General features: G+C 52.4%; 3 protein-coding genes across 8 annotated transcripts in view; 2 read left to right on the forward strand and 1 right to left on the reverse strand.

Annotated features, from left to right (window-relative positions):
• The window catches only part of VAMP1 (vesicle associated membrane protein 1), an 80,477-nt gene extending 59,247 nt beyond the window's left edge, over positions 1-21,230 (reverse strand). The window contains exons 1-5 of one of the 6 annotated variants that reach the window (XM_036117655.2): positions 20,985-21,220; positions 18,143-18,269; positions 17,551-17,709; positions 16,781-16,832; positions 14,172-14,913 (exon numbers count right to left, since the gene is read on the reverse strand). In XM_036117655.2, the coding sequence (XP_035973548.1) occupies positions 14,606-14,913; positions 16,781-16,832; positions 17,551-17,709; positions 18,143-18,269; positions 20,985-20,986 (648 nt within the window). In that variant the 5' untranslated portion in view covers positions 20,987-21,220 and the 3' untranslated portion in view covers positions 14,172-14,605. Of the gene's footprint in view, positions 1-14,171; positions 16,382-16,780; positions 16,833-17,550; positions 17,710-18,142; positions 18,270-20,984 lie in introns of those variants that run through there. The other 5 variants (XM_036117659.2, XR_013449064.1, XR_013449065.1 and 2 more) reach the window with 5 other exon arrangements.
• CD27 (CD27 molecule) lies at positions 1,021-5,731 on the forward strand. Its single transcript, XM_036117652.2, has 6 exons — positions 1,021-1,542; positions 1,686-1,817; positions 4,387-4,569; positions 4,766-4,855; positions 5,110-5,229; positions 5,485-5,731. Exons 1-6 carry the CDS (start codon positions 1,407-1,409, stop codon positions 5,607-5,609), a joined length of 786 nt encoding a protein of 261 aa, XP_035973545.1. The 5' UTR covers positions 1,021-1,406; the 3' UTR covers positions 5,610-5,731.
• TAPBPL (TAP binding protein like) lies at positions 5,676-13,384 on the forward strand. Its single transcript, XM_036117651.2, has 7 exons — positions 5,676-6,664; positions 7,426-7,644; positions 7,764-8,021; positions 10,160-10,498; positions 11,108-11,410; positions 12,619-12,702; positions 12,896-13,384. Exons 1-7 carry the CDS (start codon positions 6,598-6,600, stop codon positions 12,937-12,939), a joined length of 1,314 nt encoding a protein of 437 aa, XP_035973544.1. The 5' UTR covers positions 5,676-6,597; the 3' UTR covers positions 12,940-13,384.
• Positions 21,231-21,533: the final 303 nt, after the last annotated feature.

Genomic DNA, 21,533 nt, shown 5'->3' on the forward strand with positions numbered 1-21,533 from the left:
GATCCCAAGTGCCAAGGCTGGGAAGGGAGGATGAAGATGATAGTGAGGTGACCAGGGAAGGCTGGATGGACTAGAGTGATACCCATCCCCCAGGCTGGCAGGAAGATGAAATGAGATCACACGTGATCTCCGAGCAGAGTTCAAAAGAGAGGAGAACACAGGTTTAAGTCCCTTGTTTGCAATTCTGAACCATTCTGTAGCAAAGTCTTTTGGCCATAAAACCAGACCTCAGTTGATGCAAGGGTTAATTACGGTCCTTATTCACCCCACTTAGCTTAAATATTCAATTCTTTAAAAAAAAAAGATTTTGGGGGTGCCTGGGTGGCTCAGTCGTTGGGCGTCTGCCTTCAGCTCAGGTCATGATCCTGGGGTCCTGGGATCGAGTCCCGCATCAGGCTCCCTGCTCAGCGGGAAGCCTGCTTCTCCCTCTCACACTCCCCCTGCTTGTGTTCCCTCTCACTGTGTCTCTCTCTGTCAAATGGATAAATATAATCTTTAAAAAAAATAAAAAATTAAAAAAAAGATTTTATTTACTTATTTGAGAGAAAGAGAGAGGGCATGAGCTGTGAGGAGGGGCAGAGCCAGAGGGAGAGGGAGAAGCAGGCTCCCCACTGAACAGGGAGCCCTGATGCGGGGTCAATCCCAGGACCCCGAGATCATGACCTGAGCTGAAGGCAGATGCTTAACCGACTGAGCCACCCAGGCGCCCAAGTATTCAATTCTTTTGCTGCAGAAATGTTGTGCTTGATTGGGCGCTACCTCGGCCCCATGAGGGCATCTTGCGGGCCTAGTTACTCCCCAGAATCTGAAAAATTCTGAATTCTAAAACTTATCTGACCCCAAGAGTTTCAGCTCAAAGTCTGTGGACCTGTACTCAGTTCAGGCTCCCCCTCCTTCTCTAAACTGGTATTAGCTTGCAAGCTGTGAACAAGGGGCAACGTGGGCATCTTTGCGTCTGAGCGCGTGAATGGGAGAGGTGGCAACCCCATTCAACACTCTGTAAAAGAGGCAGGCACGGGTGGGTTACGATCTCAGCGGGCACAAGAGCGAGATGGCAACCGGGAGAGGCCGGCGTGTTGGGGGAGATGGAGGGCTTCGAAGAGCCCCAGGTCTTCTGACAGTGCTTGCCCTTTAATACTCTCCTTGGCACCCAGCACCCAGCACCTAGCACATGGAAAAGGGGGAGGGGGTGGAAGCCACTGCTCTGTGAAAAAAAACCAGCCACAATAGAGCTGCAGCTGCCATCAAAGATTGGCTTGCCACCTGAAGCCGGCACCTCGAAGAGGGCCTGCGGCTGCTGCCGGGACGTACAGAGACTAGGGCACCAGCACCCGCTGGAGGGGCCAGCTCCACGGAGGCCAGCCGGCAGCAACTGGAGCGCAGAAAGGGCTCCCTGGGCAAGAGCCATGGCCCGGCCACCTCCCTGCTGGCTGTGGATTCTGGGGACCTTGGCAGGGCTCTCGGCGACCCCAGCCCCCAAGCGCTGTTCGGAGAAGCACTACTGGGTCCAGGGAGAACTGTGCTGCCAGGCGTGTAAGCCAGGTAAGAGGAGGAGGCCTCGCCACCGGGGGGAAGGGCAGCGGAGAGCGCATCTGAGCTCAAGCAAGGACAGGAATCCTGTACCACCTTGAAGAGGGCAGAGAAGTGGCCTTCCTTGGGCCTTGACCCTGGACCTCTGCTCACAGGGACTTTCCTCGTGAAGGACTGTGACAGGACTGGCGAGGCTGCTCAGTGTGACCCGTGCATCCCGGGGGCCTCCTTCTCACCAGACCACCATTCCCGGCGCCACTGTGAGAGCTGTCGGCATTGTAACTCCGGTGAGAAGGGCAACCCTCTGGGGGAGCAAGGTGGCAGAGCTGGGTGTGGAGAAGCAAGGAGGAGGGGGTCCGAGCTCGTCACTTTGAGGCTACCGCAAGTGGAGCCAATGCAGGGCATTGGGCAGGGCAGGGCACATATTGATGTGGGGAGAACTCTGGTGTTACAGGGAAGGGGTCAGCAGAGTTGGGGGGCTGCCAAGACTGCATGTACAACTCAGATCACGACAAGAAAAAGGAGTAAGTGAAAAATAGGGGAGGAAGGAAGTGGCCCTAGGTCCCCAGATTTCAGATGAGCGACCCCCCCCCATTGATGACCTGGCTGTCTGAAGCGCGCATTTGTTTGGAACTGGAGAACCTCTTTCTTAGGGTACAACAATACCAGCCAGTGGTGACATCCTTCTTCTTGTCTTTTTTTTTTTTTTGCACAAAAGCCAATTTAGGAAAATGAATATGTATGTGGCCCATGTTTTTCTTGTTTATTTTGTAATTTTACCTTTTTTAAATGAAGAAGTGTAATGTCTGCAGCTCTGTTATGAATTCTTTTATTATTCCTCCAGCTTAGCTAGAATTTCAGAAACTGTGCCAGCCGGGATAGAGTCACAGACTCTAAAGCGGCCCCTTTGAATAAACGTTCCCCCTGGGGACCCTTCTGAGGACTCCGGGACTGAACTACTACACTGCTTACCTATAAAATGTGCTTGGTCTCAGTAGGCCTTTTACACTGTCCTCTTTAAAAATGAACTCAGCAAAAGGTTTTGCCATTGCCAATCAGTCAAAAAACAACATCTTAAATACACAAGTATTCCTCAGTCCACTTAACTTAAAAATATGTTAAGGGATGCTTTTCTCTTCTTGGCAGCAACCCCAGCAGGGTTGGAATATTTTGGTCAGAGCCTCCCCACTCGCTGCAGGCCCCACCAGAAGGCCTTTTCCCAATACTGAGCTGCGCTCCCTTCGCTGTGCTCCATGACCCTTCTCTGTAAGACTCAGCCCAGAGGCCTCCATAGCACCCATGCAGCGACTGGCTGCAGGACTCCAAGGGATGGTGGCCAGGGGTGAGGTGGTCAGGGGGAGGCTGAATGAGTATGGCCCCCTCTGGACCTCAGTGTTCCCCTGGGTAAGATGGAGAAGTGCCTGACATCAGCCTGGAATTTGGGGCACAGGGGCGCCCTCCTCATGGTGAAGAGAACTCCCAGGTCTCTGGATCCTCATCACTGAAAACCGTGGCAATCCTCCCACGGGTAACCAAGCCCAGCCCTCTCCTTAACCCTTCTTCCCTCCGGGCAGATATCCTCCTGACCACCGCCTCTGGTGATCTTCCTCACCTTTGCCTATCTCTTCTCTCTCCCACGGTCACTGTTACCTCCCCCATCACTGTTCTCGTCCTGCAGACCCTTGTCCAGGCTGGCTCACGATTCCTGGTAAGCCACAAGGAAACCAAATTCTGGTAGCAACTACTAGTCAGAATTCCAAAAGAAGCAACCATAGGGGCATAAAGATGGGAAGAAGGAATCTGTGTCCCTCTCCCTTTCCTGACAAAAGGCATCTGCTAAAGGAATTGTTAGAGCCCTGGTCATCATCTTTGGCATCCTCCAGCCTTCCTTTCTGTACCCCTCTTCTGCCTGTCAGGAAGGCACTGTCCCAGGGCCCCACCAGGCTAGGCTCAAGCCTGGCCCACATCCGGGTGCTGGTGCCTTCCCCAGAATCACCTTCCTCTTCTTAACCCTGACCACCTGTGAGCCCAACCCAGCCCAGTTCCGCTCACATCCTCCTCCCCTAGTATAATCTATCGGCAGTCACTCAGCACCTGACATCTACACTTGAATAAAATTTATATTCTAAAGGCAAAGTATGTTACTAATCAAGGAACCCTCTAGTAAAGTTAAAAACCTATCGGGGACCATAGCAGCACTATTCCTGATTGCTTAAAAACTGGAAACTACCCAAATGCCCGTTAACAGAACAGACACATGAATCATGGTATATTCATACGGTGAAATGCTATACAGCATGAGAATGAACGGTCTGCAGTTACGATATGGATGAATTTCACAAAGGATTGAGTAAGAATGTCAGACACAGTGAGTACCCAGGCATGACTACACAAATACAGGACAAAAAATAAGCAAAATGAACTTGCAGCATTAGGAAGTCAGGCTAGTGGCTATCTGTGCGTGGGAGGACGTAGTGCCTAGAGAGGAACGCTGCCGCTCTTGTTCGTGGGTCCAATTTGTAGCGAGTTTACACTTATGACCTGTGTACCTCTCTGTCCACCCATCAAAGTGCCAGTGAATAGGAGAGAAAATCCTGCAAGCTGTTTCTACTTTTTACAGTTGGCATTGCTGAACCATGAATAAAGGAAAAACCCCAAGTGTCTCCTTGAATGACACTAGTAATAAAGGCAGAGGCACTGGGTGACAGGGAGGGAGGGGCAGGCCTTTGTGCAGTTGGGGCAGGAGTCTCCGGAGGTGGGCCTGGGAGGGGAGCCCAGGACAGGACTTAGCAAGTGCGCCTGGCAGGTCTCTGAGGCCTGAGCTTCTTGTGTTCCTCCCGCCCTCCTCGTCCCTAGGTCTTCTCATCCGAAACTGCACCCTCACCACAAATGCAGAGTGTGCCTGCCCCAAGGGCTGGCAGTGCAGGGACAAGGAGTGCACGGACTGTGATCCTCCTTCAAACCCCTTGCTGACACTGCCTCGACCATCTCGGGCCCCGGGCCCACATCCACAACCCACCCACTTACCTTATGCCAAAAGTAAGTTCCAGGCAACACTTTGTCCAGTCACGGGGATAAGGGTCGCGCCCCAACCACCACCCTCCCCACATAAGCTGCCTGGCCATCTGGTCAGCCTTCCCATCTCCCCGTGCCTCTTAGGCCTCAGGCCTTCCTTCAGCCCAGGCTTGTGCCCTAGGAGGTTCCCTGCTGCTGCTCACCCTGTCTCTTTTTCCAGAGATGCAGGAGGCCAGGACAGTCCGGCAGGTGCAGACTCTGGCTGACTTCAGGTGGCTGCCTGCCCCAGCTCTCTCAACCCACTGGCCACGTGAGTTTTCTCCCCATTCTCTACCCCCAGAGAGACTGCATACAGGAGAGGGAACCCAGCCAGAAAGCTCCTAGGAGTCAGGGGAAGAAGGGGAAGAAGCAGAGTCTAGGGATTAGGAAAGAATTTAGTCCAATGGTAGCAGTGGGGGAGGGGTGGGAGAGAGATGGGAGGAGGGGTGACAGGCTGCCTGGGCTGAGGGGAAACAAGATGTAGGCCCTCTCCAAAAACCCTTGCATGGCCCCTGCCTATCACAGCCCAAAGGTCCCTGTGCAGCTCAGATTGCATCCGCATCTTTGTGATTCTCTCTGGAATGTTTCTTGCTTTCATCATGATCGGAGCCCTGTTCTTCCATCAACGAAGAAAACACAGACTAAGTAAGAGACAAAATACAGGTCTCTAGTCCTGTCCCTGCACCCTACTCTACCACCCCAGCCCCGCTGTCCATGCCAGGAACCTCACAGAAGCCTTCCTCACTCTATCTTTACCAATCCTGGCTCCCACCTCCTCTTCCTTTCCTCTTAGCTGGCAGCCCCGACCTCCCTCCCCCAGACTGACCCTCCTTGGCTCATCTCCACTCCCTTCACCACCCCCCACTGCCCGCCAAGGTTCATCTGATTCTCCTCCCGCAGACAAAGAAGAAAGTCCAGTGGTGCCTACAGAGCCTTGTCCTTACAGCTGCCCCAGGGAGGAAGAGGGCAGCGCCATCCCCATTCAGGAAGATTACCGAAAACCAGAACCTGCTTCCTACTCCTGAGCTCCCGCACTGGCGGGATGGGGCCGGGGCGGGGGGGGGGGGGGGGGGGTCATCACTGCAATAAAATCCCTGCCTCCATCCCACCCCAGCAGCCATCCACGGGGAACGAGACCTGGCACACCCCACCCCCCACTCCCCGGCCCCACCCCTACCCCCGGGTTTCAGTACCATCCTGTCATCAGGACCCTTTCCTGTGCGCAGACTTGAGAAAGTGCCTTTTGGAGACTGGCAGTGACAAGGGCGCATGGGAAAAGGTGGAGGGTGGGGCGCAGGGGCCCCGCGTGTGCCCTGGCCCAGCCACCTTCACCCCTGCGCTGCACTGGAGGGCTGGGGCCCTAGCTGGAGAACACATTTTCCCCTAGGAACCACCACGTGCTGTATCACTGACCTAAAAATTCGGCAAAATAAAGTGCCAGCCAACCACACACCCAAGCTCTCCCCGCGCTGTCTCTCTGAAATTCCAATCTCACGGTGCAGGCCACTCCCAGCCTCTTCTCCCAGATCGGGGATCTGAGGGAGGAGCTTTCTCCAGCGCAGACTAGTGTTGGGGCCCCGCCAAGTCGGGGGGTGGGGGTCGCGAGTGGGTGTGGCACCCACAGAAAATGAAGAAAGGTCCCCAGTAGCCCTTCAGTCTCGCCCTTCCCCTTCCCCCTTATTTCAGCTCCACTTTCTTGGGTGGGGAGCAAAAGGGTGCATGCAGTAAAGTCAGGTCTTGAGATAACCAGAGGATTTGGCAGGGGAGAAAAAGGAGAACAATGAACAGGACTCTGGCAGGAGCACCCGGTGGCTTCACTCCCAGGCAAAGGCAGCCGCGGTGACAATCAAAGTGAAAGCGAAAGAGGAGGAGGCCAAGGACTGATGAGAAAGCAACAGGCCGGCGAGGGCGGTTTGGAGAGGCCCCCTCTTCCGCAGCCCGGCCGTGCCATCGGGAGGCCGTGCAGAAGGGCGGTGGGGGACGCGGGAGACCAGGGGCGGGCGCACCGCCCCCATGGGCACGGGGGAGGGATGGTGCCTGCTGCTCTGCCTGGCTCTGTCCCGGGTGGCGGCTGACCCAGGTGAGTGGGGAGCACTGGCTGGGGGGGCGGGGGGGAGAGTGTCGGGCCCAGGGCGCACCAGGTAGCCACCCGCCGTGAGATTCCCAAAGGGGAAAGGGTTGGGGAGAGGGGCAGGGATGGCTTCCTATCGCCTCCTAAGCCCAACAGGAACCAACAGGAAAAAGGCTGGCAGAGTAGGACACCAATGGTGTTGGGGAGAGGGTAGAAGACTGTGGGAAAGGCCAAATGAAGAGAAGAGGGGCCTCCTGGGTGGATGTGGTGGGGGCCTAGCCAAGAGGAGACCGTGAAAAGGAAGGGTTCCCGGGGCTAGTAAATCCCCGCGGGAGGTGAGCCCTGGAGGTGGGGGAGGGGAAGGCCACCTGTAATGGCAGAAAGCGGAGCAGACCCAGTGGGCTGGCTGGGAAATCGAGAAGATGGTTGCCAAGGCCCCTAGCCACACAACTGTCCTGTCTCCTCTCCCAGTGGCAGTTTTGCTCATTTATTTGCTTTTGCTGAGAATTCTTTTGACTGAAGAGGTAGTTTTTTTGCGACAGTTGTAGTAAGAATAAAAACAAAGTCTTCTGAGCAAGGCAAATCCAGCATTTTAAATAATTCATACCAAGTATGTACCTGGAGTAGCAGGGGCTTCCCAGAAGGCTGGTTTGGGGGTGACAAGAGAGAGACACAGAGACAGCTAGGACCCTGGAAGATTTTTACCCCTTCCTCGATGACTCCACAGATGGGGTGGGAAGAGGGTGCTCACCCCATCTTTTAACCTGCAGCTGAAAGGCAGTGGCGGGCAGTGGATGTGGTCCTAAACTGCTTCCTGGTGGAGGAAGGTAGGCAGCATGGAGGTTTTGCCAGCAGTAGGAACACGGTGAAGGCCTTGCTCGTGCTGAGGCAGGTACCAGTGCTGGATGACGGCTCCCTGGAAGGCTTCACCGATTTCCAAGGGGGCACACTGGCCAAAGACAACCCACCTGTTACCTTCGAGGCCTCGGGTAAGAACCCTCCACCCTATGTCCCAATCTTTCTGGGCTCCCTCTGCTGAGACAGCCCAGTTCCCGAGGGCCAGGTGTCCTCAAACCAACTAGACCTCTGTGCTGCCCTTCTCCCCCAGTGAACTTGGTACAGATCCCCCAGGCCGAGGCCTTGCTCCATGCTGACTGCAACGGGAAGGAGGTGACCTGTGAGATCTCCCACTATTTTCTCCAGGCCACTGTGAAGGCAGCTTGGTTCATCACCAACGTGCAGGTATCCGGAGGGGGACCTAGTGTCTCCATGGTGATGAAGACTCCCAGGGATGCTGAGAATGGGGCTGTCTTGCACCCCACACTGAACCTGCCCTTGAGCCCCCATGGGATGGTACCGACTGCAGGTGAGAAAATTAAAAGTAGCAGAAAGAAAGTTTGGCGTTTTTTTTTTTTCAAGTGGTCAGCTATGGGGGGGAATAGAAGGAGAAGGAAGGGAACAAGCCCACCTCCATCCACATCAGTCATCTCAAGGTGTCCCCTAGCCTCGGTCCTTTCTCCTAAAGACCCAAATAATTGGATTGGGATAATTTTCACCTCTGGGATAATTTTCACCTCCCTCATCTAAGGAAATGACCTGTGATGCTCTATTCACATATGCTGTCCCTAGCAGTCTTATTAAGCCAAGTACCAGTTGTAGCCCAGTGAAAGCCAGCCTGGTCTGGCGCTTCAAGATTAGAGCAACGACAGCGATGCAAATTCGTTCATTAGCTCTTATTAGTAAAACCTGGTCCTTGCCCTCTCCCACCCAGCACATCCCACCCAGCGGGTACAGGAAATTGAGAACATGATGATAGGTTTCTCCAGAATTCATCAAATCCAGTATTTTGCCTCCAAAAAGAGACAACCAAGTCCAGAGATTAGGGGGCTACCCTCCTATCCGTAGGAAGCCCCAGAACATTCGAAGCTTTCTGTGGTGCAACCTAAATTTATCCTGCCACATTAGAAAAGAGGAGTTCTCTTATCTGTCCAGTGGCACAGCTAAGTAACCCCCCTTTTATCTTGGGATATTTCAAACCTACAAAAAAAAGGTGAAAGAATAATGGGCAAAAAATTGGGTAAAAAAATTGGGTAATGAATACCCAATTATTAATATTTTGCCACATTCTCTCTCTTGATAAATGGAAGGATAGATAGCCTCCCCCCTGAACTAATTGAAAGTAAGTTGCAGATATCTCAACACTTCACCCCAAAAGTTTCCATGCAGAGCATGTATTCATTTAGAACACAAAATTTATAACCAAAGACAAGGATATTCTCCTTCATAATCACAAAACCATCACCCCAGCAGCAAACCAAGGTGGGGAGCGGTTTACAGTGGTGCAGGCAATAAGGGGGTACAGTGTGTTAAGAATTCAACAACATATTCTCACCATCACACCATCACCATATCGGCAATCTTGAACACTATTGGTGATAAAATACTCCTCCCTGCCAGGGCACTCTCTTCCCATCGCCCCCACCACTGCTTGGTACGCCACTGAGCATCAGACATAAGAAACTTTAAAATTGATACAGTAGTACTGTCAATATAGAGTCCAAATTCAAACTTCTCCAGTTGGCCCAAGAATGTTCTTTATAGCTTTCTGGTTTGTTTTTGGGTTTTTGCTTTTTTTTTTTAAAGGCCAGGATTCAAACAAGGATCATGCATTGCATTTAGTTGTCCTGTGCCTTTAGCTTCCTTTTTTTTTTTTTTTTTTTTTAAGATTTTATTTATTCACCTGACAGACAGCACAAGCAGGGGGAGCAGGAGAGGGAGAAGCAGGCTCCCTGATCAGCAGGGAGCCCAACACGGAGCCTGATCCTAGGACCCCAGGATCATGACCTGAGCTAAAGGCAGACGCTCAACCAACCAAGCCACCCAGGTGCCCCAAGCTTTTAGCTTCCTTAAGTCCAGAACATTCGTTTCCTCGCACTGACATTTGGAGAGTCCAGGCCCACTGTCTCGAAGAGCATCCCACCATTTGGATGTGTCTGATTGTTCCTCATTAGATTCAGGTTCGGCACGTTTGGCACAAATACTACCACTGTGTGCTTTTTAAAACTCTTACTCCTATGTAGTCTCACAGCAGGCTTTCCTTAAGCAGATGACCCTGGCAACCCTTAGTGACTTGCCCAAGGTCACAGAGCTAGTTAGTGGAAGAAACAGGGAGCCAAAGCTTTTTCTGCTATTCCAGTGGTCTGACCTGAAGGTCAACATTAACCCATAATTTTGCATATGTACTTTTCTGGTGAGAAGTCCGTAGCTTTTGTCAGATTGTCCAGGGGTAAGTGACTCCAAAATAGTTAGGATTACCATGTGTGCCAGGCTGCCTTTCCAGAGCACCATTTCTTTGTGGTTCCATCTAGTGGGAGATGAGCTCAACTGGTCTCATTGTCCAGAGGAGGAGGCAGGGGCAGGTGGATGCCCACAACATGCCCACAGCTAGAGATCAGGTGGACTCAAGGAGGAAGTAGCCCACAATCACCCTTCTTCTCACTACAGTGGAGCTCCAAGTGACAACACAGACCCCGTCCCTGAACTTCCTGCTGGGGTCCTCAGCCTCCCTGCACTGCGGCTTCTCCATAGCACCGGGCTTGGAGCTGACCGGTGTGGAGTGGCGGCTGCGTCATAAGGGCAACGGCGAGCTGGTGTACAGCTGGACCAGGGCGCAGCGGCAGGCCAAGCGGGAGGGCGCCACCCTGGAGCCTGAGCAGCTACTCGTGGCCGGGGATGCCTCCCTCACCCTGCCTAGCCTCACTCTGAAGGACGAGGGGACCTACATTTGCCAGATCACCACCTCTCTGTACCAAGCTCAACAAATCATCCAGTTCCACGTCCAAGGTTAGGCCATACTCGGTTCTCCAGGGAGAGGGGAAGGGATATGCCTATGCGAGCATTTTCCAGGACAGAATCCAACACAGGGGCAATTTCTCGAGAGGCAGACTGCATTGCCACGAACTAACTGCCATCTACATCCTAGGGGCACAGACTGCCACCTGTCAGACTCTAGGATAATTCCACCAGGCGGTGTCCCAGCCCTGGGTCCTGCTGCCCTGTCCCAGCTGGCTGTCTCCCAAGTAGCCCAGTCCTCTGGGCCACATCCTGAGGAGGGGCAGCAGCAAACCAAGTGGGGGCCATGGGAGCGGTCCGACTGGCAGGAGTATTTCATCACTGATGTCCCTGAAAATCAGCGGCTTATCGTGATGATAAGAAGCCAACCTTTACTTGGTTTTACTATCGCTTTTCAACTACCTGTGGAAGATGTGCCCCCTTCTGGCCTGCATCCAGGGTGGACCCCTTACACCCGCCTTGGGCACTCCACTCAGGGGTTAATTGACTTCAGCATCCACAACCTACTCTCACTGCCAGCAGGAAGAGAAAGAAGGCTTTGGGCAACTCTGCTGTCAGGTTGGAGCCCTCTGGAATCTTATTCCTCATTCTTTCTTCCAGCTTCCCCCAAAGTACAACTGAGCTTGGAGAACAAAACTCCGCCAGCCACCCTCATCTGCAACATCGCTGGCTATTACCCTCTGGACATGGCTGTGACGTGGACCCGAGAGGAGCCAGGCGGAGCCCCAGTCCCAGTATCTGGTGCCTCCTTCTCCAGCCTCCGGCAAAGCCCAGCAGGCACCTACAGCATCTCCTCCTTCCTGACGGTAGAACCTGGCCCTGCAGGCGCCACTTACACCTGCCAGGTCACCCACAGCTCCCTGGAGCAGCCCCTCGGGGCCAGCACCCAGGTCTCCCCACCAGGTACTAGGAGTGCCCTCTTTGCCCCACCTCCCTACTTGGGCTCGTGGCTCTCCTGCCCCCAGCTCGTCTCTGGCCTTGTTCTGCTTCCCACAGCACTTCGTTGAGCCTCCGCTTCTTGGTTCCCGAGGCAGCAGCCTCCATAGCTGCCCCCACATCCCAAGATTCCGCTATACCCCAGGTTCCAGGGCACCAGGCAATGTACTGAGAGCTGGAGATCAAGGGTGAATTGTTCCTGCCCTCAAGCAGCTTAGTCAGCTTGGAGGGACGGACTAGGCAGTCAGGGAAGATGGCCTGCAGGAGACAAACCAGCCAAGTGAGCTAGCTCAGGGGGGGAGGGCAACAGCCAAGATGGAAAGAACGGCACACGTGAAGGCCAGATTATAAAACAGTCTCAGGAGAATTTGGGGAACTGCACAGCTAGAGCCAGGGGTGTGTGGGAAAAGGGAGAAGTGGCCCTGAAGCTTGAAAGTAATTACATTTATTGAGCATTTACACGAAGCAAGCACTGTACTAAGCACTTAGCTGTATGATCACATGTATTATCATGACTCCCATTTTATTGATGAGCAAACTAGCACTTATGGATGTTAGGTAATTTGCCCAAGGTCACCCACCTAGTAAATGGTAAAATATGAAAAATGGGCAGCCTGACTGCCCTACAGCCTTAAACCCTCAACTGCTATTAGTGGGCAGATCACAATGGGCCTTCGAGCTGGAATGTCATCCTAAAGTCACAGAGTGTCATCGAAAGGTTTTAAAGAAGAAATGCAAACGTCCAGGAGCATTGGGCATTCTTTGGTGGCTCGCCAGACTGCAAGCTTCCCCAGAACTGGGGTTTTGTCTCAGCTTACATCATTCCCCAGCTAGTCGCAAAATTTCAGTTCACCTGTGAACAACTCATCTAACCTAAATCTCTCTAAATGTCCCAAGGTGGGAAGGGGTAGGAAATTCCGTGTGGAGGAGCACACGGATAGCCAACAACCTTCAACAAGTACGAATACTACAGTGTGCCCAGTTCCTGGGTGAAAGCAGAACGCTCCTTAACCGGGGATGGGGACGCATTCGTGCACACGCTCAATCTCTCTCTCTCTTTCTCTCTCTCTCTCTTCCTCCCCCCCCCCCTGCTTTTTCCCTCTTGCTGGGGTGGGTGTGGGCTTGGAAATTATTCCAACCTACTGATTCCTGCCCATGCTGCTCTCAACCTACAGAGCAGAAAACAGCCTTTGGAGTCCTTTTTGCCAGCAGCCTCTTCCTTCTTGCCCTGTTGTTCCTGGGGTTTCAGAGACGGCAAGGTAAGCACCTGCTTGCCCTCAGCCCTGCCCCTGCCCCTCCTTACTTGTAGAATCAGCCGGATCTAGCCACCTCCCCACCCAGACCAGGGATGAAGCCCGTGTCCTGAGTTCCAGCCAGTCCCCATACTACAGCCCCCTGCTTTTGGGGTTACCTCAACTGAAACCAACCTCCTTCCCTTTTGTTTTCTCCTAGCTACCTCACCAAGATCTGCCAAGACTCTGAGGCCCTCTGGGTAACCGCTTTCCTGCCTCTGAGCAAAAGGAAAGAGTAGTCACATTCTCCCAGAAGGACTCCAGCCAAGTCTCAGAGCTCAAAAAGGCCCCAAGAAAGGCATGAAGGCACAGATCCTGGGGACTCTGGCTCTGTGTGGATCTCTGCCTTCCTTCATTGTGTCCCCGGGCTGAACACCAAGGGAGAAAACATGAAGAGGTGACAGAGTGGTAGGAAAGCAGAGTGTCTGGGTGAAGGTTAAAAATGAGCCTGCGGTAGGAAAAGAAAATGGGAAGATATTAAGAAACGAGCAAGTGGGCAAGTCATGTTCTCATGGTTTGTGAGATCGAGCCCCACAGTGGGCTCCACACTCAGTGGGGGGTCTGCTTGAAGATTCTCTCCCTCTGCGCCTCTCCCCCACACTCGTGCTCTCGTTCTCGCTCTAAAATAAATAAATCTTTTTTAAAAAAAGGAGCAAGTGGGGGGCAGTGGGACAAAGGGGTCGGGGGTGGGCCATAACACAAGCATTTGAATTCTGTCCAAATAAAAGCCCCCTGTGTCCTCAGACACAAAGCTTTTCCACTTTCCTGTCTTTCCCCACACTGGACGCAACTGAGCCCTGTCCCCAAGCCAGCTGCACCAACTTGCAGAGTGTTCAGGATGTGAAACGAAGGCCCTCAGAGGCAGCCCTGGGGTGCCATGTCAGTTGCCCTGTGTCACCCTGAGCTGCAATTAAGGTAATTTTGGACAGCTACTGGGTGTTTCAGGATACCTACAAGCACCTCACTCCCTCGGAGAGATTTCTCCTTTCATCCATTTCTAAAATGTGTCTGGTCAGGACAGTGGAACTCAGCAGAAGAAAACTGGCAGTGAGGCTGCTGGGGAACAGGGTGTGTTTGCAGAGGCCTCATCTGGGCGCCCCCTCGGACAGGCCGAGCAGCCTGAGGACCTAGGAAGGGGGTAGAGGGGAGGTGTCTGAGAAAACCTGCAGTGGTTTCTGATGTGATGTCTGAATGCCCACCCGACTTCCTGTCATCACTTCCTCTCACTAGCACCTGGAAGAGTTGGGCCGCACCAGGTACGAACACAGGGTGTAGAGACCACTTCCTCTGCCAACACACAGATCTTTAATCTCAAGAATGCCACCCGGCACACACAGCCAGCCTTCCGGCCTCACGCAACATCACACTGTGGAAGGAAAACAACCCCCTCCCCCGCCCCTCCTCAGTTACTCCAACCCAGAAAACAACCAAGGCAGTTTAGTGGTAGGAATTTATATTTTTTTGCCTTTGTTCAGGATACATGAAGTTGCTAAATATGCCACATGCCTTTGGTGGAAGTACAACGGTTATTATTCTATACAAGTACGAGGTTGGGGGTAGGAAAAAAGACAAAGGTGATGACAGACACACAGTGGAAACCCCACATTGCCTCATGGCAAACCAAGGAAGAGGGAATGTGGGAAGCTCGGCTTCATTTGACTGCAAAGTCCCAGGGTTTGGTTGCATATTTGCTCATGCACATGGGTGGTGGGAGGGAAGAGGGACAGCAAAGACACAGAAGAGGGTACAGGGTGGGGTAAGAAAGAAAGTAGAAGGCCAAACATCCCCAAAAGAACAAAGCCAACTACATCTGGTGAGCCTCAGAGGGACAGAAACCCAGGAAAGAATTCCTGTGCCAGGGCTGGGTGGGCTAAGAGTGCGAATTTGCTCCAGGCTCGGGACACATCGAGGACAGTGGTGGTTCTTCTCCAGCGGTGACCCCCTGCATTAGGCAAGGAGGAGCCCAAAGGAGAGTGGAGACCTTCGAGGGGGGCCGTTGGGAGGGTACACTGACTGCTTTCTTCCAGCTCTTCAGTCCTGCCCTGGGGCAGGACGAAGGGAATGTGGGAAAAGGGCAAAGGGAGAGGAAGGATGGTTTTGCGCAATGAAATGCTGCTGCATGGAAAGCGAGCATCCAGACCCGGCCCAGCCTGGCCTCAGCCTCTTCCTGCTTGTGGGCTGGAGGATGGGAGGAATAAGGGGTCATGGGTGTTCCCCCTTGCTGCTCCCAGCCTCCTTCCTCCCCTCACACCTGGGTCTGTTCCACTCCACACGCTATCCTGAAGCCCAGCCTTGGCCTCCCATCCTCAGGTTCCACTGTCTGCCCCCACAAACCATGCAGAGAGGAAAGGAAAGGAGGCAAAGTGGAATTCAGAAGGGTACCAGTGGTTTAGAAGGGGAACACAGTGTAGGAAGAACAGACAGGTGGCTCTAGATAAGAGGGCCCATGACAGCACAGCAGTGCACATGCGCACCTGTCCACAGACGGTCCCGCCTCCCACCCAAGACCGGGTTGGCGGGTATACTGGACTTCTTGGAATACTCAGAATCGGCCAGCCTCAGGAAGGACCTCCTGCTTCATCCCTGTCTTTGCTAAGTACATGGGAAGGGTGTAGAGAAGAGGAGTCCCCAAGAGCCCAAGGATCCTCATTTCTAACACCTCACACGTTATCAACGGGCAGGGAGGAGCAGGACCCTCCCCAACGAACAGGCAACAAGTGGCTTCCTCTGAGCTTGTTATTCTCAAATGAGGCCCTTGACTCATTGTTTCTCTATAATTAACACTCGTTCTCTCTTTATCTGTGCCAACAATTAAAACTAACTCAGAGTCTCCAGCTTTGGCTATATGAAATTATTTAGTGCTCTCATGAACAATACAGAATGCTGCAGAAAATGTGAACGAGAGACAGCCCCTTGTAGTAATGAGCTTAGGGGGCTGCTTCTAAGATGGGAATGAAGCCGGTCCTTTTGCAATTAACGTGTGTTCTGTAGGTCTCCAGAAAACAAAGCAAAAGGCTGTAAGATCCCTGACGACACCGAAAATCTCAGACTAATAGATCAGAAATAACCACAAAAACAGATTTGACTTTCTGAAAGGGTACTACCACAGAACCAAGTTGGACTTTGGGCCCACCTCAGGCTCTTCTGAGGCCTGGCCTAGGAGAAGAACCCCAAGTGACCAGGGCAGTCCTGAATGAGCTGCAATTCTCCCCACTGTTCCCAGCCCCCTCCAGCGGCCTGGCCTTTCCTGGTGACACCATGGGCACCAACACCCTTCTCCTCCCCCAATCTTGGCACCTTCTTGGGCATGTCACCGCGGCTACACGCCTTCCTCTTCTCTTGGCCTCCAACTCTTTTTGGCTTTGGGGGAAGCTGAGAGTACGTAAGAAGAGGGTAGGGAGTGCCACCTACGGCTCTTCGGGGAGTTACTTCGAGACTGTGCCAGGAGCAGCATTTCTAGTGTTGAGGGACCCAGTGCAAATGAAAGCAACAGAAATGGAAGAATGGGCAACGGAGAAGCCAGGACAGGGCGGAGGAAGGTAGACGGGGACGTTCGTTGAGAGAGCAAACAGAGGGAGAGGGATGTGAGTCTCGATGGCAATGGAGAACAGGGAAGGGGTGGCACATTCTCAAGTAAAAAAGTAGACTGGACACAGGAATCAGGAAGTCCCAGATGGAAAAGAGAAAGAGACAGGAGAAAACAAGAGGGCAAATTACATCAAGTTACTAGACATTCAGGCCTTTCAGTTGCGGGTGTCCCATCCCCGTGGTCTCCCTCTGACCCAAGCCAGTGACAAACAGCACAGCCCCACTTCCTCAGGACAGGAGGGACCATCTTCCCACGGGATCTTGCAGAGGGAAGGCTTGTCCATCAAGGAAGTCCCTTGTCTTTGTCCTTCCTCCCTCCCGAACCAGGTGACGATCCCACAGCAGCGATCTCCATACCTCAGTCAGAGCAGCCCCATTCCCCAGGCAGGCAGGGCTGGGAGAAGACTCCAGGACCTTCCCACCTCTTCACCCCACCAGCAACCTCAGCGATACTTACTTACAATAACTACCACGATGATGGCACAGATAGCTCCCAGCATGATCATCATCTGAGGAAACATTGACCAAGAAATGGGTCCTTGGATTTGGGGAAGAGGAAAGATATGTTCCCACTAGAGATGGGAAAAGAACTTTCTCCGTCCTTGGGACAGTGGAAGAAACCACACATCACCCAGGAGATAGGCAGGCCTCTTGGGGAGGGCAAACCCTCCTGTCTCATGTTCCCCATGAGACAACCACCCCTGGACCACCACTGAGGCTTCCCAGAAACATCAGAGCATCTGCAGCATGCTCCATTTCGCTTGGCTCCCATTGCCTGAAGGCTTTGAAAGGAATGCCAGTGGAGGTGCAGACTTGGGATCTTTAGTCAGTTGGTTCATTTTTCATTGTGAAGTATTCCGCTAATTCCTAAAAGCTGCAGGTATTTAAATATATACCTACCCTAGCCATCGTGTGGATGTTGGCTGTGTGTGGGGAAGGGCCAGGCGAGATTTTCCCAGGGGTCTTTGGGGGAAAGCAGCCTGACTGACCACTTCTGAGCTCCTCGCGTAGGGCTGGCACCCAGTTAGTGGTTCTGAGTACTCTGGCCTACCCTGGCGGCCAATTCTGGGTAATGCATCTCAAGGAGGCTTTCAGATTTCCTCCCCAGAGTTGGGCAGGGCAGAGATCCTGCGCCACCAGAGGTGAGGAAGGTAGAACCTGAGGGCTTTCTTGCCTTCTATGAGTTGAGGCCCAGGAAGAGAAGGCAGAGAGGACAAGACAACTCACCTTGCAGTTTTTCCACCAATACTTCCTCTTTAGCTTGGCAGCACTGCTCTCAAATTGTGATGCTCCCACCTGCAAGGCATCAGCTCGGTCATCCAGCTGTGACAATATTTCATCCCTCTTCAGGACCTTGTCCACATTCACACGCATGATGTCCACCACCTGAGGGGGTGCAGAAACAAAGCTAGTAAGCTTCCCTGCTGGAGACAGGGGTAAAAACAATGGAATCTCAAGTCTGGCCCTGTGTAACTCAGGGATGCCTTGCTTCCCAGAGCTTTTAGCTACCCCTCTATTTAAAAAAAAAAAAAAGTTTGGGCGCCTGGGTGGCTCAGTTGGTTAAGCGACTGCCTTCGGCTCAGGTCATGGTCCTGGAGTCCCTGGATCGAGTCCCACATCGGGCTCCCTGCTCGGCAGGGAGTCTGCTTCTCCCTCTGACCCTAACCCCTCTCATGTGCTCTCTCTCATTCTCTCTCTCTCAAATAAAGAAATAAAATCTTTAAAAATAAATAAATAAATAAATAAATAAATAAATAAATAAAAAGTTTCTAAACTTGTATCATCTGGAAACTCTCAAGAGAAAGAGTTCTCCACTTACTTCCTCCACTTGTGCCTGGGTTTGTTGTAGTCGTCTGTTACTGGTCGTATTAGGAGGTGGGCCAGGGGGACCCCCTCCTGGGGCAGTCCCTTCTGCCCCTTCAGTGGATGGCTGAGCTGGAGCAGACCTGTGGAGGGAAGCGGACCAAGTACACAAAGTAACTGAGACAAGAAAGGAATCACGTGCATTCTCGCCCCCTACCACGAACACAATGGTGATTAGGCTACCTGCAACTAGAAAGGATTCTAACTTCTTGGCGACTCCAAGTAGGGAGATGCAGCATAGAGGAAGAAGCAAGGGATGAAAGATCCTGTAACAACATTTACGTGGGGTTCAAGGACATCCAGGGTGGCATCAAGAGATCCTGTTTGGGGCTATCCTTTCACCCAAATTCAAACATCCTCTACAGGGACATGGCTACAGGGACGAATGTGCCAGCCTTGGACTAAATGGCACTTCCCTGACAGAAAAAAAAGCCTTTCACATAAAGTCAAACTGGAAAATTCCTCTCCAGGTTTAGAAGTTCGTACAAAGGACTAACGCCTATGGACCGAACAGCTCTTTTACGCAAAGTCTAAAGAAGACAAGCAAGTTGACAGACCTTGCTTAAGGGAAACCGGTTATTAATTGTTTCACACAATGACTAGTATATCGGGGCTGCTGTAAGGACAACTTGGAGAATCACCAAAGGCAAGGCTTCTGTAGGTAGAGTTGAGTCAGGACTGTTTGCTTGCTTTGTTTTTGGCAGAGAAGATGGGTGTTTCACTTAGATAGACCTGGGGTGCCAGGCAATTGTGTTAGTTATGAAATTTTTCCAAGAGCATAGACAGGAAGCAAGAATATGAGTAATGGTCCTCGATGTAATGCATCATAGACATCATGTCCCTTCCTTTTCTAGATTTGGCATCAAGTCTCAGGAGGCTCCCCTAGTGCTTTATGTCTCAAAGGGAAATCCTGGTTCACACTACTACACACAGAGATTGTTCTTTCTTTCCCTTAGCCTTAGAAGGGATGAATCTAGTGTGGGTCTTCAAGATAAACTCCTTTCCATGTCCCAACACACAGAGACTAAATTCACCTCCTAAAGAATTCCCAGAAATCTAACCTAAGGCATGAGATTTTTCTCTCCCAAGAAAGAACCCACCAACAGAGGGAGATCTCTCAAACTTGATGGAGAATAGAAGTTACAGCAAGAACGCCTCACACAGGGGCACAATCTCACCAAACATACCTGCCAGGAGCAGTACAAGAGTAAATGCATTAGGAATTAAATCATCACAAGTCACCAAAAAGGAAATGCCTTGACTACTCACAATAGAACTAATACCCAGAAAATTCTTCCTCCCTAAGTGAATTTCTTTTGGTCTAAAAAGATAGAGAATAACTCTTCAGAGAGGCTTTACTAGCAGATTACACCCAACTCAACCCCATTAAAAGAAATCGCTTTCTCATCTCCCTCAAAAGCACAAAGGAAGCAAAAGAAAGAAAGATACTAAGCCATGGAAGCCACAAGACTCTTATGTTACTACTGAGCTAAGCAATCTAGTTCTCTGAAGGTGGAAAATTCAGTGAGTAGCTAGCAGCCAGTATTTGGTGTTGGAAGCAGTCCAGGATGGTGGCACCAATGACAAGATTAAGGTCAGAGACCTCGTGATGCCTTGCTAGTCACCATGCTTTCTCCATTTCCTTCAGTTCATCCCACATGTGTGCTGTTGGGAACGAGTCCATTCACCTCCTCCCCAAAGTGTGGGGGGGGGGCGGGGGCGAATGGAACCTTAGGGCTTGGCCAAAATGCTTAGAATATCACATACAGTTAAAACTGTAGAAATCAAATAGAGAAAAAACGAAATTGTTATAAAGCGTCTGAAGGGGCCATTTCACTTACTATTTGTTGGGAGTTGGGAACACTCAGCAATAAAACATCCAGGGGTAATCATAAACCATATGTCACATAAATAAATCTTTTCCCTTTTTTGTCACTAAGAGAAGCAACATAAATATATCTAGGACAAGCCAGGACTCCAGACAGTAATAAGAAAGAAAAAAATCTCTAATAAATATATGGTGGTGTCGCCACAGTTCTCCCTCAGGATCTTGGGATGGGGGTTGTGTTGAAGGGGGTCAGAGACTAAATTGAATTGTTGCGGGAAGGCAGGGATCCTCAGTTCTATTTCTCTTCCAAATACTTGGCTAAGACCGGATGACAGGAAAACAGCTTCTATACAGGTGGCCTTGAGATGAATGGCTGCTTGGAATCACATGCCACTGCCCCCTGAGTCTTTCTGAGCTGCTCACCTGGCGCCAAAGAACTGTCAGATAAGTTTCTGGTTCTTTGCTCACCGCCAAGAGGGGGTGGGCGAGTAGGGTAACATGGCACTGGGGCGAGGGGCATACATAAATCCGGAGATTGCAGGGCAATTCAAGTTACTAACTGGCAGGTGCACCCATTACTGTTTCCAGAGGCCCTAAGTACAGATTCGATCAGACAACAAGAAAGGGTCTCGAACCCCCTCCCCGATGTCTCTCCATGCCCCACCTTCGCCCTGTCCCGGGCTTCACTATTACCGAGACCTGAACGGGGCGCCCAGCAGGCGAGAGAGAGTGCCATGAAGGTGGGACCCCGGCGCCCCTACCCCGCCCGTGGGGTGCTGGCGTGGCTGCTGCAGGAATGGGGTGCTGCCCTCCCTCCCCAGGGGCGGCCAGGTCTGGGGGCGGCGCGCGGTGGTGGTTCCCCGCGTCGCCGCAGCTGCTGCAATGCGCCATTTTCCGTCCCGCAGAGTCCGGCGCTGGGACTGGGAGTTGGCAAGGAGGTGTCGAGCCCCCCACACCAGAGTCAACTCACATTTCTGTGACGGTTGAGGGATCCGTCTTGTCTCCTGAGGCTGCGGCCAGATACCCGGCCGGGGAAACGCTGCGGCTGAAGTCTACGGAGCCGCCAAGCTCCGCCTCCACCTGACCACCCGGAGCTCTAGCTGCGGTGGAACTTACCGCAGCTGCCGCGCGGGTCCCACACTTTATTAGCGTCGGCCACGCCTCCCAGTAACGTTGACAATCCCGCAGCCCAATAGACGCCCAGGACAGGCGCCCGTCCCGAAGCCGAGCCCGACTAAGGCCGAGCCCGCCCCGCCCCTGCAAGTTGGCCAATCCCAGCTCTCCTCTCACAGTCCGTCTCCGCGAAGGAGCGGTGGCCGAGGGGATCGTTCACCGACCACTACAACTATAGTTTGCTTACCAGTCTAACTAAGCGACAGGGCTGAGTGGAAATATGCGCCAGCTCCCTGGAAGGGCGGGGCCAACAGTTTGATTGAGGCTCTTTGGGTACCTGCCAGCCAATCGCTGAGCAGTTCCTGAAGTCCGGGCCCGCCCACGGCCCCCGGCGCCCGCAGCTCCA

The sequence above is a fragment of the Halichoerus grypus genome, chromosome 6, assembly GCF_964656455.1.
Source record: "Halichoerus grypus chromosome 6, mHalGry1.hap1.1, whole genome shotgun sequence".
Taxonomy (NCBI): Eukaryota; Metazoa; Chordata; class Mammalia; order Carnivora; family Phocidae; genus Halichoerus; species Halichoerus grypus.

Excerpts from the sequence above, each read along its gene's own strand:
- CD27 (XM_036117652.2), top strand. The coding sequence starts at position 1,407 with ATGGCCCGGCCACCTCCCTGCTGGCTGTGGATTCTGGGGACCTTGGCA. Across the intron at positions 1,543-1,685 it reads CTGCCAGGCGTGTAAGCCAG|GGACTTTCCTCGTGAAGGAC; the intron begins GTAAGAGGAGGA and ends CTCTGCTCACAG. Across the intron at positions 4,570-4,765 it reads CCACTTACCTTATGCCAAAA|AGATGCAGGAGGCCAGGACA; the intron begins GTAAGTTCCAGG and ends CTCTTTTTCCAG.
- TAPBPL (XM_036117651.2), top strand. The coding sequence starts at position 6,598 with ATGGGCACGGGGGAGGGATGGTGCCTGCTGCTCTGCCTGGCTCTGTCC. Across the intron at positions 6,665-7,425 it reads CCGGGTGGCGGCTGACCCAG|CTGAAAGGCAGTGGCGGGCA; the intron begins GTGAGTGGGGAG and ends TTTAACCTGCAG. Across the intron at positions 7,645-7,763 it reads TGTTACCTTCGAGGCCTCGG|TGAACTTGGTACAGATCCCC; the intron begins GTAAGAACCCTC and ends CTTCTCCCCCAG.